This window comes from Fukomys damarensis, unplaced genomic scaffold (assembly GCF_012274545.1).
Source record: "Fukomys damarensis isolate Sample0158 unplaced genomic scaffold, DMR_v1.0_HiC HiC_scaffold_7, whole genome shotgun sequence".
In the NCBI taxonomy this organism is placed as follows: Eukaryota; Metazoa; Chordata; class Mammalia; order Rodentia; family Bathyergidae; genus Fukomys; species Fukomys damarensis.
In genome coordinates, this window is record NW_022900919.1 from 28,176,476 (window position 1) to 28,192,221 (window position 15,746).

Genomic DNA, 15,746 nt, shown 5'->3' on the forward strand with positions numbered 1-15,746 from the left:
AACTAAACTCCACTCCAGCTAGTTAAAAATAAGCCTCCAAGAGTTACTACTCAATGTAGTAGTACAATGAAGTAAAGGACAGTTTACTTCAGCCTCGCAGATAACTCCATGCCTAATGCTGGGGACTAACTATAGTCACTGAGGGATGGAGGAAGGGAGGGAGGAAGAGAAGGCGGGAACAGAGGAGAGGGAGAGAGAGGAGAGAAGGAAGAAGGGAAGGAAGGAGGTATATGGTAACTACACCACTTACATGGAATATGGAATGTAAATAAATTAAACAATGTAAGCTCTGGATAAAAAACCAACCCAAACAATAGTGAATTAAATAGGGCAGCCTATATGAGCACATTTTCTCACAGCGGGGGTTTGGACCAAAACCCAGGAAGTAGGGCTCCTTCCCTCTCAGCAGGTTCTGCGGCCTCGAATCTCTGCCCACATAGCATCTTCTTTACAACAAAGCCCAGAAATACAAGGCAAGCACTTTACCTATTGTCCCACTGAAAATGGAAATAAAAACAAACATGATACTTCCCAGGACTGCAAAAAATATGATGGCAGTGGACATCAGCCTTGGCAGAGTACTGGGTCCAAAAGGATATTCACCTTCCTAAGGAATTTTCAGTCTGTCAACTGTCGATTTTCTCTTTATGCCTTGACTTTTAAATTTATGGTGTCTGATCCACCTCCACTGAGCTTCTCCCTGAACATCAGAAGGTGGTAATTATATGCTCTGGTTTCAGGTGGGCTTTGAGAATGATTCATCCCTGATGTGTAAATGTCTCCACATATAAGATGCAGCCCAGAAACTCAAGGGCTTAGCACCTGGGCTACCAGGACCTGCTGCTCTCTTCTCCCCTTGTCTGCCTCTCTGGTGGGGAGAAGTTACACATGTTTGACAAGAGCTGATTAAATCAACCAAGAATTGAGACTACTTATGACCACAGAGCTTAACTATGAAAACTAAGAATTGAGACCATCTGTGTCAATATCACTTAACCCTTTTCTCGGTTCTGTTTGCCCAGAAAATTAAGGCTGTAAACCAATAAATAACCTCATTGTTTGCAGCAGGAAGTTTCTACAAAATAATCTATCCTGTTTGCTCACCTGGGGAAATAGCTCATTTATCAACAATGAACTTGCCAAGACTCACTTCAAACCACAGCTTGCCATAGCCACCAATCCTATTATATCATTGACTTCCCTGAAACTTAATCGATCGACCTTGAAAAGCGCAGCTTGAAGGACTTTGGCCCAGACCGCCCAGTCCTGCAGCCACCCTCCCACCAGCCGCTCATGAGACTGATGGCAGGATGGTCCCCTCCTTTCTGGGAGGAACTTAGCTTTGGTTTAGCCACAGGCCCTCCGGTAGGTTTTGTACAGTCAACAGTTGACACAATACATCCGCTGTGGTCTCTTGGAAACAGGGAGCACATAAAGAGGAGTAAATACATCCTTGTAACCCACGGTAGCTGGGATACTTATTAAACACAGCTGCTCTCAGTAATAAAGTCATAAAGTTTCCTCACGATTTTCCCTCTGGACACAAGACTTGGAATTTTGAACACCTGCGAATAACAGATTTCAAATGCTCGGTTTGTCTCCATTTTTCTATTTTTTTTTTTAACATGGTTCTGTATTTCCTAAATTTTCTACAAAGAGTTCACTAATTTTTTTTTTGCTCGGTGCTCGGTTTGTCTCCATTTTTCTATTTTTTTTTTAACATGGTTCTGTATTTCCTAAATTTTCTACAAAGAGTAATCACTAATTTGAGAGTGAGTGAAAGGAAACAAAGCCCAAAGCTACTAGAATGGAGAATGGAATTAATCCCCAAGTGTAGTTATAAATGATCATCAAGTCTTAATGAAACACACACACACACACACACACACACACATGTTCTCCATCTCATTTAAATGCTTTCTCATTAAGCTAGCAAGGTTATTTACTCCCATCAACACCAATTTCTACAGAAAAGCTGTACAGTTTTCATCATTATGCATTTGTTTCTCCTGAGGAAGCTTTTGGGGTGTTGGACTGGCTGCACCCCAAATAACATTCGCTCAGTGCTTGCTTTTGTGTTTTTGAGCACTTGTGCGACTCACAGCCCAACAAAAAGGAGAATGCACAGGCCTGCAGCATCAACCCCATGGCAAGCACAGCCCAGCTCTCACCACAAAATCATTCAGCTGCCAGGAGGAGCCAAGTACTTTGTGCATGAAGATGCCAGTGATGGACCTGGGCAGTGGGGCACCTCTCTGTGCCCGTGTGGAATCTCAGTATCACAGCCCCACCTGCCAAGGCACATAGTGACAAGCTAGGGCCACCCCTCGCAGGCTGGGAGAGCAGTTTTCCCCTGCAGCTGCTAGGGTGCTCTAGCTTCCTACAGCTGAGCAGAGGGAAAGAGCTGGCGACAGGCCATCCCCGTGTCCCCGCCCGGGCTTCCCTTTACCTTAAAGAAACTTCCTCGCTTGTCCAGCCTTTGGGTGCCCATGGTCCACGCTGACATCTCCCCTAGCAAGTCTCTACTGCACGCCGGGGACTCCTGAAGGTAGAGACATTTTTAATGGTTAGCCCAGCCTGTAGGAAATTCCTTTCTAAGCCACAGAACACTCACAACAACAGTCCTGCCAAGATCTTTTTCCGTCAACAACACAGTGCCATTTATTTCCCACCAAAGCCCTTCCATCTCCTTTAAGGCCAATTTCCTGCCTCCCCAGCGCTGTTCCTAGACTGTGCCCCACCTCGCTGCCCCTTCCCCTCGGGAGCTGACGCAGGCAGAAGGTCTTGGGGACCCCTCTGCAGGGAGCATAATGATGGCTTTGTGCCTCGGCTTGAACTCACGCTAAAGTCTGAAGGGGCCCAACATGAGATGTCCAATAGTCCCCTTGAAAGCTTATAGATTCAACGTGGCTGACTGCAGGGGGACAGGGGAAGAATGTAGCCCTGTGTGTCCTAGAAAATCTTACTACAAGGGGCTGAGGTCATGGTGAACCCCGCCAGCCCCCTCCCCAGGCCAGGTCAGCAGGAGGGCACTGAAGCAATGCCTCTGCTTTCTCCTTAAAGGCCTGCAGGATTGGGAGGCAGCGGTGTCACTGTCTGCAGATGTCAGCTTGTGTAAGGGGCCAGTGTGCACACAGCCCCACCGTCACTATGGGGGTGGGGTGGGGCTCACTTTGGAATGCAGGGAAAATACAAAGCAGGAGAACAGCACAGTCCTGTGTCACCACCCTGGCGATCTGAGCTTAGAGTTTGCTACGCTCCAGCACTGCAACCAATAATCCTTCCCTCTGGGCCGAAAAGCCTTCAACCTTTGCTTTTAAGTGAAGCACACACACACACCTGGGTGTGGTGAGGAGCTGAGGAGTTATCAACCTTCCTTCCAGGTAAGCGGTACAGGCCCCACAGCAAACCTCATCCTAACACTTCCAGGACTAGCTCACCCCAACCAGTCATCCGCCATACAGGGAATAGGAAGGAAGGAAGATCAGAATGTTGCAAGAAGCTGCAGGTGTTGAGACCAAGGCAGCCCCAGCAGCTTACTGGGGCCATTTCATTTCCAGCTGGGGAACCAAGAGCCAGAAGGACAAGGGGGACAGTGAGGCTAGCGCCAGGACACTTCAGCAAGTGGGAAAGCATAAATTCACTGCAAACTATGCATACATGTGTGAGCACTGTCCCTTCGCACGGAGACGCCACAGGTTGCCTCGGCTCACATCAGAATCTCATCCCAGGGGGGGAAAAATAGAGGGTGCCTTTTCCCCAAAACTTTCACCTATTTAAGGCACTGCTCCATGGCCCTGTCACTTTAAAGGGTGGGAGGGGTCTTCTCTGCCTTTCTTTTCCCTTGAGATCCTGCTGGAACAAAGGCCAATGTTCCAAAATTCTCCTGAGATCTGTCTGTCCTGCTGACTCCAGAGGCTCAGATTCTGGAGCTGAGCTCAGCCCTTTGAACTTCATCCTGATTAGCAGAGTGCAGGCCAGAGCCGCTCATAAAGAACACAGTGCGGTGCTCAGAGCTAGGAGCGGGACTGGAATCTCAGGAACCAGAGATGAACTAAGAGTTTGGACCCAGAAGCACAGAGATCTCTTTAAAACCGCATACCCTGCTTTTAATTTAATCTGAGGTCTTTCATCTTCTTTTTGCTTTCATGCATTCTCAGCAGGGGATTCCATGCAGCCTGGCAGATCAGGAACTGAAAAGTTAGAGCCAAGACTTCATTCCTCATCCAGACCTATGTTTCTTGGTTCTGTTGCAAAGTTTTCCATATAAAAGCCCTCTCAGTGAGCTGAGACAGGCAGGGAATTTTGCCTGCTTTGGACTCCAGAGGTTTACTCGTTTAACTACTCTAGCTGCTGAAAGCTGCATACGCCTTAGCCTAACTTCAACATGTGGTGTGAATTAAAGGGCAGGGGCAGGGGCGGATACGCCAAAGATGCAGACAGGAGCGCGTGGCCAAGTGCCACAGCAGGTGCCTCCCACAGAAGGGAAGCCAGGGGACCGTCCCACAGTCCACACAGATGGTACACGCAGACAGCATTACTATTTCTTAAAATAGGGGAGGGGAAGGGGAAGTAGAAAGGATGAGGATTCGAAATACCCAAGTACTAAGTTCCCATGTATTCATTATGGGTTGCAAACACATACTAATAAAAAAATAAATAATTGAAAGCCAAACATAAGCAAATAAGGGCCTTAAGAACCCAGAAGATTATGGATCTAGGCTCACTGCAATAATTTCCTTCCCAAACCAAAACCTCAAACACCATGGATCACAGCATTTTAGTTTACATGACCACTTTTCCTTCCACCCTCGGTCCTCACCTCTCCCTGCAGATGTCACCCAGTGGTTGCCTCCTGAAACTACCCAGGTAACGGCTGGACTGAAAACAAAAATGTACTGAGGTTTGAGAGCCTGTAAAATCCCTCCAGACTCAGCAGCGAAAACTCTTCCTCATTTCCCTGAAGGGTAACGCATCGGATTTTTGAAAACCGAGCCTGTCGGGTCATGGATCTTTCCAGATGCCTGAAATACCTCTGTCTACGCCTCAGAAGGATCATCAAAGGAGCTGCACTGGATGAAAGGGCAGACGGGAAGGGAACACTCCTTGCTTTCCCAGAAGCGCCCGGGGTGGGTCCCATGAGAGCAAGCCAAGCCAAGACGGGCTTTCCAGGTTGCTCCCAGGGCAACTACTGGTACAGTGAGGTCGGTGCCTGGCCAGCTCCAGGCCAGTGGGCTGGAGGCTCAAGGCTGTCAGTCCACCCTTGATTACTCAAGGCAATCAAGAGCAGGTGCCAAGGCCACTGCTGTGGCTGGGGCACTGGCTTTGGCCTGACACTGTGGATCCAAACCTAGAGTCCCCAATTTCCTGTTTACTGGGTTGGGCAAGGTTCCTCCACCTCCACTCCCGCCTAGGTCATAGCTGGGCAGACTGAAGGGTCTGTGAGCTGGGCCTCACTCCATGACAGGAACCTGTTCTGTGTGGACATCACAGGGTGGCGTATTGAGACAAACTAACAAGGCCAAGATGTCCCTGTCACTAGGCGAAGTAATATTATGGGACCGCTGACCTATACATGCATGGCTTGTTGCTGACAGAAACATGTCACACAGCTTGTGACTGAATTAAGTATGACCCTTTCCTTCTCCTCCTCCTTTTTCCCCCTGCCAGTATTGGGGAGTGAGCCCAGAGCGCAGAGCTGCATCCTCAGCCCTCTTTATTTCTTTTATTTTGAAAAAGGGACTCTTTGAATTGCCCAGGCTGGGCTAGAACTTGCAATCCTTTGCCTCAACCTCCCAGAGTACTGGGATTACAGGTATGTGCCACCATGCTGGGATCATGCCTCTCCTCTTAATTTATGTAACTGAACCGCATCCTTCTTAGTTGGGAGGGTATTTTTTAATTATTAGGTAACAATAGTACATATGTACCCTGTGCAACATGATGGTTTGAAATACATCTGCACTGAAGCACAGTGAGGTCAGGCTGGAGAACACAGCCATCCTCTCACATACTTAGCATGTAAGGGTGGTGAGAACCCTTAAAATCAGCCCGCAGCATTCTTCAGATACACAACCAGTTGTTATTAACCTCAGTCACCACGTTGCACAACAGATCTCTTGGATTCCTTCCTCCTGAGACTTGGTATCCTTTAACCAGCACTACCCTGGCTCTGCCTTCCCATGTTATTTGCTTTAGGTCCCAAGGGCGGACCCATGCAGAACCCTGGAACCTGCTGCTTGGCTACACCCAGGACACCGAGCTGTGTGTGTGGGGTCGGGGGGAGGCACCCTTCCAAGGGAGAGGTGGCCAGGAAAGCTTTCTAATTGCTGTTTCATTTTGTCTTCCTAGCAGTTGAATGAGGAGAGGTGATGTGGACTGGAGGATTAGTAAACAAGATCTCATTATCTTGATTACTTTACAGCCAGCTGGGCAGAAGCAGGAACCAGGGACTCAGCTGGTACTTGTCAAGCCAAATTCACAACTGAGACCTGATCAGCTTTCTTTTGAATGCTCTGGTCTTTCCTAAGAGAGGGAAAAGAGGTCAGGGGAGGCCCTGTGCTGGAGCCAGGGATAGTCTGAATATTTCCATAATTTTCTTTGCTTTACCATGGCTTTTACAAGTTCAACAGAAAAGTGTTATTCTAGGCTCTGGCTTGATAATTGTAGTTATGTGAATCTAAAAGGAACATTTTTTTTTTTAAGCGTCTTGTATCTCTGTCCAGCCATGGCTTTTCCCTTATTCAACAGTCAAAAAATTTCAAAACAGTTGTGAGATCATGAAACTTCTCATTGAAAAGAGAAGCCAACTTATGGAAAAGCAAGAAATCAAAGCTAAAGAAAGATACTCCAGTCCCCTTACTCCATAACCATGTTTTTAAACAGAATTAGGAACCGTGCTCAGTGCCTCAATTTTTCTAAGAATAATCAAGGAAATAAAAAAACCTTTTTCCTTCCTTCTCCCTCCCTCCTTCCTTTCTGTAAGGTGCAGAGGGAGTAAGTCACTTACTTCTGCTACTTTATAGGGTTGCTGCATAAATAGAGTGAGCATCTATCTTTACCTTCCTTGGAAAATGGGCTCATAGAAATAGGAGCTCTCACTTTGTCCACACTATAGAAGCTCTGCCAGTGTCCACGTATCCGGTGCCCAGGTAGGTGCAGCAGACAGCAGCTCTGCTGGCTGGAAAGTCTCTTTCTCTGGGTAGGAAGCAGATTCTCTCACCTCCCATCTTACCTGTTCCACTAGGGCCACTTGAGAATCACCCTCCTGTGAACCCGTGGTATGAATCTGTTCTATAACACAACAACTGGGGCTGTACCACTTCCTAAAGCAAAGAGGCTCCTAAAGCTAAAGCTTTCCAAGGCCCATCAGGAGGGAGCCTGTAGTGTGTTCTGGTTTCTCCTTATAGGGCCATGGGGGCCATCATTCAGCCCTCACCCTGATTACTTGATCTAGCCTTGATGGTGTCCCATGGCCCCACTGACACCCTCACAGTGCCCCATGATGGGGATTAAAGTGTGACATGGGGTCCGCAAAGGACAAACCCTGGTATTCTCTTCCACACCCTTGTAGACACTGCTTCCTTTCCTGAGTGGCAGCTTCTCCTGGACCACCTGGAGCATGGCTGAGGAGGGACAGGGGTGCCACCCTGGCCCAGGAAAGGCTGGAAAGGCAGTATTTTCCCGTCCTGCCCATGTGTGCGGTGACTTCTGTCTTATGTGGAAGCATCCTCAGCCCTGGACTCTGGATTCCAGGATGGAGGAGCCTTACACTCTAGTCTTCCTCAGGGTCTACAAATCAGCCTCTGGGAACTAAAGCTTACAATTTCCTTTCCAGGTCTCTCTGTCAATGACGCTAAGGAGTCCACATGGATGCTTACTTTAGCTGGAGCTTGTAACCTGGCATCTCTTGGGAAGAATCCATACTGCAGATTAACTACTACATTTTAAATTATTTTTATTACTTTTTTGTGGTGCTGGGGACTGAGCCCAGAATTTCATGCATGCCAGAGCAGGAACTGTGCTGCTAAGTTACACCCCAAACTGCATTTAAATTTTTTCTTTTTCTTTTTTAATAATAGCATCTCACTATGTAGCCCAGGCTGGTCTTGAACTTATGATCCTCGTGCCTCAGCCTCTGGTTCTGGCTGAGCAGGCATATGCCAATACACTAAACTTGTAAATTTAAAATTTTTTGAATTAACTTTTTTTCCCACAGAATTCAAGACAAAGCCTCATGTCTAAGCAGTTTTATAGAGGCTACATGAGGTAACACTGCTAGGGGAAGGAGGGGTCAGTAGGACAAGGAGGGCAACCAAGGTATGATGTGCATTTCCAAGTGAGTGACCACTGTGGATCAAACCTTCGAGGGAACTCTGTAAGCAGGTGTAGACTGTGTCTCAGAGTTATTCCAAAAGAGGGCAGAAGAATCTGGATGTCTGTCAGTCAACTTCCCAGCCACTGATTAACAGCAGCCCCCAGGGGACTCTAATTCACCAGAACTCCCAACATGTCCCTGCATGGGCTGAAAGCTCCAGTGGCCAAAGAGAACACTTAGGCAAAGTTGGTACTTGGAAACCAGGCTGGCATGCATGGCAATGCTAAGTATCCACGACACAGTGGAAGGACTTAGCAGCATCTGCTACAATTTGCAACTCTATTAGTTAGCTTTCCATTACTGTAACATAACACCTGAGCTAATTAACTTACACAGAGAAAAGGTTCTGCAGCTCACAGGTCTAGTGGTTCCCATCTAAAACTGGAAAAGCCATTGCCTTGGGCCTCTAGCAAGATAGCGTATCACAGTAGGAACATGCAATGGAGCAAAACCCCTCACCTCATCATCCAGCAAGCAAAAAGGGAAAGAAAAAAGGGCCAAGACCCATGTTCCCCTTTGAGGGTTTGACACCAATACATAAGGATATTTCACTAAGCCCAACTTCCTAAAACATTCCAGTGTATCCCAACAGTACCAACCTGGGGACCAGTCCTCTAAGACATGAGCCTTCGGGAGACCCTTATCCAAACTATCACAGCAATGTCACAAAACCTGGAATTTGGCATAAAGTTCAGTGTCACACTCCCCGGTCACAGCAGCGTGGCCGTAACTAGCTGGCTCTGTGTGATTCTTTAGACAGAAGAAAGGCTCCTCCAGGTCACCAGGGCCCACAGATTGCCTACCTCACTCCTGGGTCCTAGTGGCCACCTTCCCTGGCACATGTGGGAGTGACACGAATCCTGCAGCTGATCCACAGTGAGCACCATCCCATCTGCCACGTTTCCCAGCAGGGCCAACAGACCCAGGCCAGCCATGCTCAGGCGAAATGGGATCTTCTATCAGAAACTCGAGTTGAAGTCAGAGAGGGCGTGTGCTTGAAAGCAGGGTTTGCAGCCCTATGACAGCTGCCCTTATGGGGAGCAGACATGGGGTAGGGAGGCCCCCAGACCACAGGACATAGAGTCCTGGAGAAGTCTGGGCAGATTCACAGTTTTTCTCCTCCACCGAATACGTTTTGACCAGAGCAGCTTCCGAAGGACAGAGGAGTCCAGCAGTGCTCCGGAGCGGGCAGCACTTTAAAATGTCATTATCTCCTAATCAGATTTTTAATTCAGAGATCTTGGAAGAAATTGAGCAGCACAGATGGAGAGAAAGCTTCTTGGCTGGAACAGAACTTGCGGGTGGCATCTTGGTGAGGTTACTTAGCGCAGGGAGGGTGCTGGGCAGTCTGAGGGGACGCTTTGATTCTATTATATTCATCTGGTTTTTGGTGATCTCAAGGTGGTTTTAACTCCATGATTAATAAGCACATATATTTTAATTAGAACTACACCAATGTCAACGATTTTCATGGACAAAATGTTTCCAGGAGCACAGTTCATTTGTCCAACTTAACTCCTGGGTCAATTTCTTTATAGCTAAACTGATTAAAACATTTTTTGGTGCTGTATGAATTTTGTAACTTTTCCTCTTTTAATATAAGAGTTTAAAGCTCTTTAAGTCTCTCTACATTTTATTCTGTTTTTGTTTTTTGTGGTGCTGGGGACCAAACCCAGGGCTTCAGCTATGCTGGGTTCATCGCTTGACACTAAGCCATATCCCTGCCTGCTGTGTGTTACCCTACACATTTGAATTTTAGCTTTGATGCACTGATTTTTTACCAAAATCAAATTGGTCTTTGTGTATGTTTAAAGTAGAAGATTGAGAATCTTTATTTTTCCACATGCATATTCATTTAATTTCAATTTTATGGAAAATAGTTTTTAGGGATGAATTCCTTGTAAATGTTATTTTAGAAATGTGATTGATGGAACAGAGTTTTGTCCTTGTGAACTTGACTGTTTCAAGGGCGCCTGCTCAGTGAGGAAGTGGCTTTCATCATTTCTACAAAGTCCCACTTTTCTGGGCTAAATGCTGAGTATCTGAAATCTGTAAGATTATTTGATGTGTCTGTTCGTTTTTAGTTAATGTCAAACATGGCTGAGCCTCACTTTAGCTGTTGTGAAGTTTCCTTCTGCAAGTGTTGTTTTTGTCTTTTGTTTGGTTTGGTTTGATTTTTGTTTTTTGAGACAGGGTCTCGCTATGTAGTTCAGGCTGGCCTTGAACTCATGGAGATCCTTCTGCCTTGGCCTCTGGAGTGTTGGGATTATAGTGTTGAGTGCCTTACCATGCCTGGTTTAAGTGTTATTTTTCTCAATCCAACTCTTCATTTTCTAAAACTCCAACCAGGACACAACTCCCATGGCCATGTTTGGATGGCTCATAAATGACACGAGGTGCAATTTTACAGGTTGCAGTAGGAAATGGCCACGATACTGGATAGTTTGAGATTCTTAGATAATCAGTAAGAAAAATAGAAGCAATTCTCCTCAAGCACTCTTAAGAACACTCAACCAGCACAGTCAAGTGTGATCCTAAATTCAATATTCTCTTCTTCTAATATTTTTGTTTTATTTTTTAACAGTCTATGCTATTAGTAAAGAGTAAAGAACACATGAAAAGCCCAAATGGCTGTGTAAAACCAAAATGTGGCAACAACCTCCTTTCTGAAGGAAGAGGGGAGATGACAGAGGAGACACCCTTACTGTGTCATAAACACGGAGCCTGATAGGTGCTAGTCTGCTTCCCTTCTCTCTCTCTCTCTCTCTCTCTCTCTCTCCTCCCTCCTCCTCCGTCCTCCTCCCTCTTGCAGTACTGAGGTTGGAACCCAGGTGATCATGATAGAGAAGCACTCACCACTGGGCCGCAGCCCTGCAACCCCACCCTGTTTTGCTTCATTTTGATCCTTCACATATTAGATACTTTATGGACTTTCTACACTACCACTAAGATATTCACCCTCTTCTTTACGTCACTAATGTGCTACAAAATGTTGGCCAAGTGGCTTTCTCGGGACCAAAAGCCTCAAGTTTCTTTACTTGCCTATTTTGTGGTGTAAATACTTCTACTGTGGCTAATTTCAACCTTCCCACATGACATCAACAGGCTGGCAGAATTCACAAGCACTTAATAACCAGCTCTAGTGAACAGACAGAAAAGACTCCAATTGACCACTTGTATTTAATTCACCAACACTAAGCTGCAGGTCTTTGGAGAGGTTGCTTTTATTTAACTCTTTATACACAGAAGTAATAAAAAGATAGTGAGACTAAGAGATATAGATCTGTATACCAGTGCTTTGTCCACACAACCACATTACTGGTCACTAGTAGAACACGGTCTGTTCCTGGCTATTATCTTAACCAAGTTAAGTGGCGCCATCATGAAGGAATTCATGTGTTCAGCCTGTTATTTTGGACTTAGTGAAACCCATTTCTTTAAAGGTTGGAAAGGAAAGAATGAAAAGATTTTCTTTAGCTAAGCAGACATCAGGGATCCTATCTGCTTGTTTGCAGCAGAACAGTAGTTCTTCTTTATCTCTGGTTTCAGTAACCCAAGGTCAACTGCAGTTTGGTAACAGGGATCAAACTCCGGCCCTTGCACTTGCGAGGCAGGCAGCGAAACCACTGAGTCAAATCCCTGGCCCGTGGTTTGAAAATATTAAATGGATAATTCCAGAAATAAACAGCTCAAATAGCTTTAATTGTGCACCATTCTGAGCATCATGATGAAATCTGGAGGATTCAGTTGAGACAGGAAACCTTCTGACCAGCGTATCCCATAGTCTACAGCACCCACCCCTCAATCCTTTAGTAGCCCCCTTGGTTTTCAGGGAGACTGTCACGATGTCCCAGCTCCTGTGTTCAGTAATTTGTGTTTCCAGAGTTTCCCAAAGTGTAAGAGCAGTGTTGCTTGCAGTTCAAAGAGGAGCCATACCATACTTCCAGTAAGTGAAGAAGAATGTGCTGTTGGTTTAAGGAAAGAAAAACAAACCATACACCAAGGTTGTGGAAATCTACAATAAGAAAGCGTCTTCTATCTGAAGTTGAGAAGAAAGAAAAGAAAATCTGTGGAATTTCCTCTCAAGCTACACAATGTGGACTGTGTGCTTAGTGAATACAGGGGAGGCATTAGATTTGGGCATGGGTAAGAAAAAGCATAGTGTTTTTTTTTTTTTTTTTTTCATTGAGTTTATTGGTACTTTTTAGGTATACAGTACAGTTACATTCATCATTGGGATCTGGTACCTTTATATGACAGATCTTGGTTCTTATTTTTTCCCCATTCCCCTGCCCTCCCTTCACCCCCTCTACCCCTCCCTATTTACAAAGACTTTGTTTCCATGTTTTCAAAAGCATAGTGTTAATCAGGTGTGGAGCTGTCTGTGGTCTGGGGTTATCAACTGTGGGTGTTAAAATAAATCCCCTTCAGATGAAGGGTGACCATCCCATCTCCAGGACCCAACAGGGTGCCTGGCAAACACATGCTCAAAAATGAAAGAAAAATGAGACATTACTAGCAGGAACATCTTCACCTCTCTTACAATTTCTCAGACAGAAGACTCGTTCTTATTGTGGATCTCAGCAACCTAGCACAGTATTGTTGTTTTTGGTGACTGAGTACTACAGATTTTACCAAGTCATCTGGGCTGAAAATAAGAGCCTTTAGGGGATGCTTTCTCAAGAGCATGGAATGTCAGGCTGAACCCTAGCTGCAAGGATGACCAGGTAGAAGGTCAGCCACCTACTTACCACAATGGTGAGTCATATGACATGTTGGGGGAAAGAAACATTTTTACGCCACTTTGAGATATCAGAAAGCAGGTCTAGGGAGTCTGCATGTTCCCTGGGGTTGGACCTGTTTTCTTCCTTGATAACATACAAACCCACTTTGTTCCCTACAAGTACCTACCCCAGCACATTTCCCAGCTCTGAATTTTTGCACACTTCAGATGATCTCTGGGCCAGTGCCTGAATCATTGCAGCTTTCCCAAGGTTGCAACTCCCAAGTAGTCTCTGCCAGACACCACAGCTCCCTTTGGAGCCTCCGGTTCTCCTCTCAATGGTCCACTCCACTCTCATCTTTGCCAGAGGGTGCACCCCTTCCTAGGTCAGGGGAAAGACAGAAAGGGCACAGCTTCCCCTACTGCAGGGTTGGTGTAGAGCCCGCGGTAGAGGGAGGCAGCAGGTTCCCCTCTTACCTGACGACAGCTGGGAGAGTGAGCACAACTCGCATGTGAAGGAGGCCACTTAGAGCCATGGGCTCCGGCCTCAGGAGAAGGACAGCAAAGGGCACAGGGCAGATGGGCCCATGGAGGGAGTAGATGGCGGAGATGGAGTGCAAACACAGGGAATTCTGAATGAACACTAACATTTTTAGGCTCTGAATCAAAAGGACAGATAGGGACCTCTGTGTACTTTGTGTCTCAATATTTCAGTCATAAGTCAAGACTACAGACTGCTGAGTAAAATATGTCCTCCTTTCCAACCATGGCAAGTGCCTTTGTGAGGACATTGGAGGTCCAGTTATGATTTAAAGCCTGCAGATTCCTTGGCATTCTGTGCCCGAACATGGAGACATGGGGTGATCATGAGCCTGCCTCATGGCTGTGTCCACTCTCTTCTCTTTGAAAGCTCTCTGGACACCTCTGCTGCCCCACACCCAAGCACTGTCCCCTCATTCCATCCCAGACTTCACAGCCTACAGCTGCTACCCCAGGCGCAGAGCCAACCCTCAGCATGGGACGGGGAACCCGGCTCTGCCTGCAAGTGGGGATTCCAGAGTCCTGCACTCTGGACCCTGATCCCAAGTGGGAGGGGACACGGGCTCAAGGTTGGCACTGCCCTGAGGACTTCTCCATCCAATCTGAGTTTAAGTCTATGCTTCAGGCTCTCGCAGCCCTGGACCCATACTATTGGCATCTGGAGAAAGCAAACGGGCTTGGACTGAAAGCCCAGAGGCACTGATACCTCTCTGGCTTTCATTTCGAAGTCAAAAGTCACAGTCTAAGTCTTTCCGGAGGAGCATCCAGGCTTTGCTCCTTCACTTGCTCATAGCTCCTAAAACCCTGCAGTCCCTCCCTGTGGACCACCATTGTGAGTTCCTTCTGTAACACTTTTTCTGTTTGCTGGAAAACTGGCTGTTTACTGAAGACACTGGCACAGGCAAGGACATTCTAAACACAGCCCCAGTGACTCAAGAAATAATAATGAAAATCAACAAATGGAATCATATCAAATTAAAAAGCCCCCCCCCCAAATAAAAAGCTTCCACCCAGCAAATGAAACAACCAGCAGAACAAAGAGATGACCTACAGAATGGGAAAGGGCCAGGGATTTAGCTCAGTGGTGCTACACCTCGGACACAGCCTCATGTGGCATCTATTCTAGATGTTAGTCTAGAACTCAAAACTACAACACTTTCTTCATCCCAGTTCTCCTACGAGCAATGTCCCCTTGGAAGTCAGAGCACAGCCCACATCTGCGTGGGAGACAGAGCTGGGTAAACTCACTTTCTATGGGGCTCGGGGACTTCATGACCTCTCAGCAATCAGCTTCGGGTGACCTCAAACCCGCTGCAGAGAAACGAATCACAGGCCTGCGAATCACTCTCAAGCCTTCTGCCTTGGTAAAATAAGGTCCCTCTCTCTGGGCAGCTGTGGTACTCTCCAGTCAAAGAGAACACGAGAAGTTAATGCTCTTATCTTCCTGAAGACTTTATCCACTTCCTCTTCTGCAGAAGGTTTTTCTTAAAAGCCAGGAAAGGCAGATTAAATGTGCTTCAATGCTGAGTCAATCCAGCCTGTCATGTCCTTGCAGACTTTCCCAAATGAGGCAGAGTATCAGAGTTGACACCACGAGGCTCTGGGCATGGGGACCCAGGTGGCTGACAGTACATCTCCCTTTGCCTGTCTGTCAGGGTGTCACCGCAGTGGCCCCACACCCTGATCTCCAGGGAGGCCCGATTCTATTCTCTCAGGCATGTTCTCCACCTAACACTTTCCACTCTAGTTGCCTTTCCTGTCTTCTAATTGCTATTTTCCATCCCCTTAGTGTTGCACAGAGGTGCACAGAGAGAGCAGACAGAAGTCAGATCATTCCACTGGCAGACTTGTGCATTATTTCTGGATTACAACTCTTTATTTTGTCTGGTTCCAATAAAAATAAGACCAAAACAAAACACTCATACACTAGTTGAGAAAACCTCTTTCTGCTTCCTTGCCTCCTTTCCTGGACTCAGCAATGTCTGTCTACAAAAAAGCATAAGAGACACTCATTTCTGGTTTCTTGTGCTTAAATTTAGCTTCAAAGGCTGACTTTCCACTTCACATTCCGTTCCTCTGAAGTTCTCAAGCTCTCTGCTGCTAACG

At 46.5% G+C, this 15,746-nt stretch overlaps 1 protein-coding gene across 6 annotated transcripts in view; it reads right to left on the minus strand.

Annotated features, from left to right (window-relative positions):
- Rin2 (Ras and Rab interactor 2) overlaps positions 1-15,746 on the minus strand; it is a 207,247-nt gene that overhangs the window by 101,672 nt on the left and 89,829 nt on the right. For 5 of the 6 annotated variants that reach the window (XM_010634172.3, XM_010634171.3, XM_010634176.3 and 2 more), the window contains one exon: positions 2,450-2,542. In XM_010634172.3, the coding sequence (XP_010632474.1) occupies positions 2,450-2,506 (57 nt within the window). In that variant the 5' untranslated portion in view covers positions 2,507-2,542. Of the gene's footprint in view, positions 1-2,449; positions 2,543-2,841; positions 2,916-15,746 lie in introns of those variants that run through there. The other variant, XM_010634173.3, reaches the window with a different exon arrangement.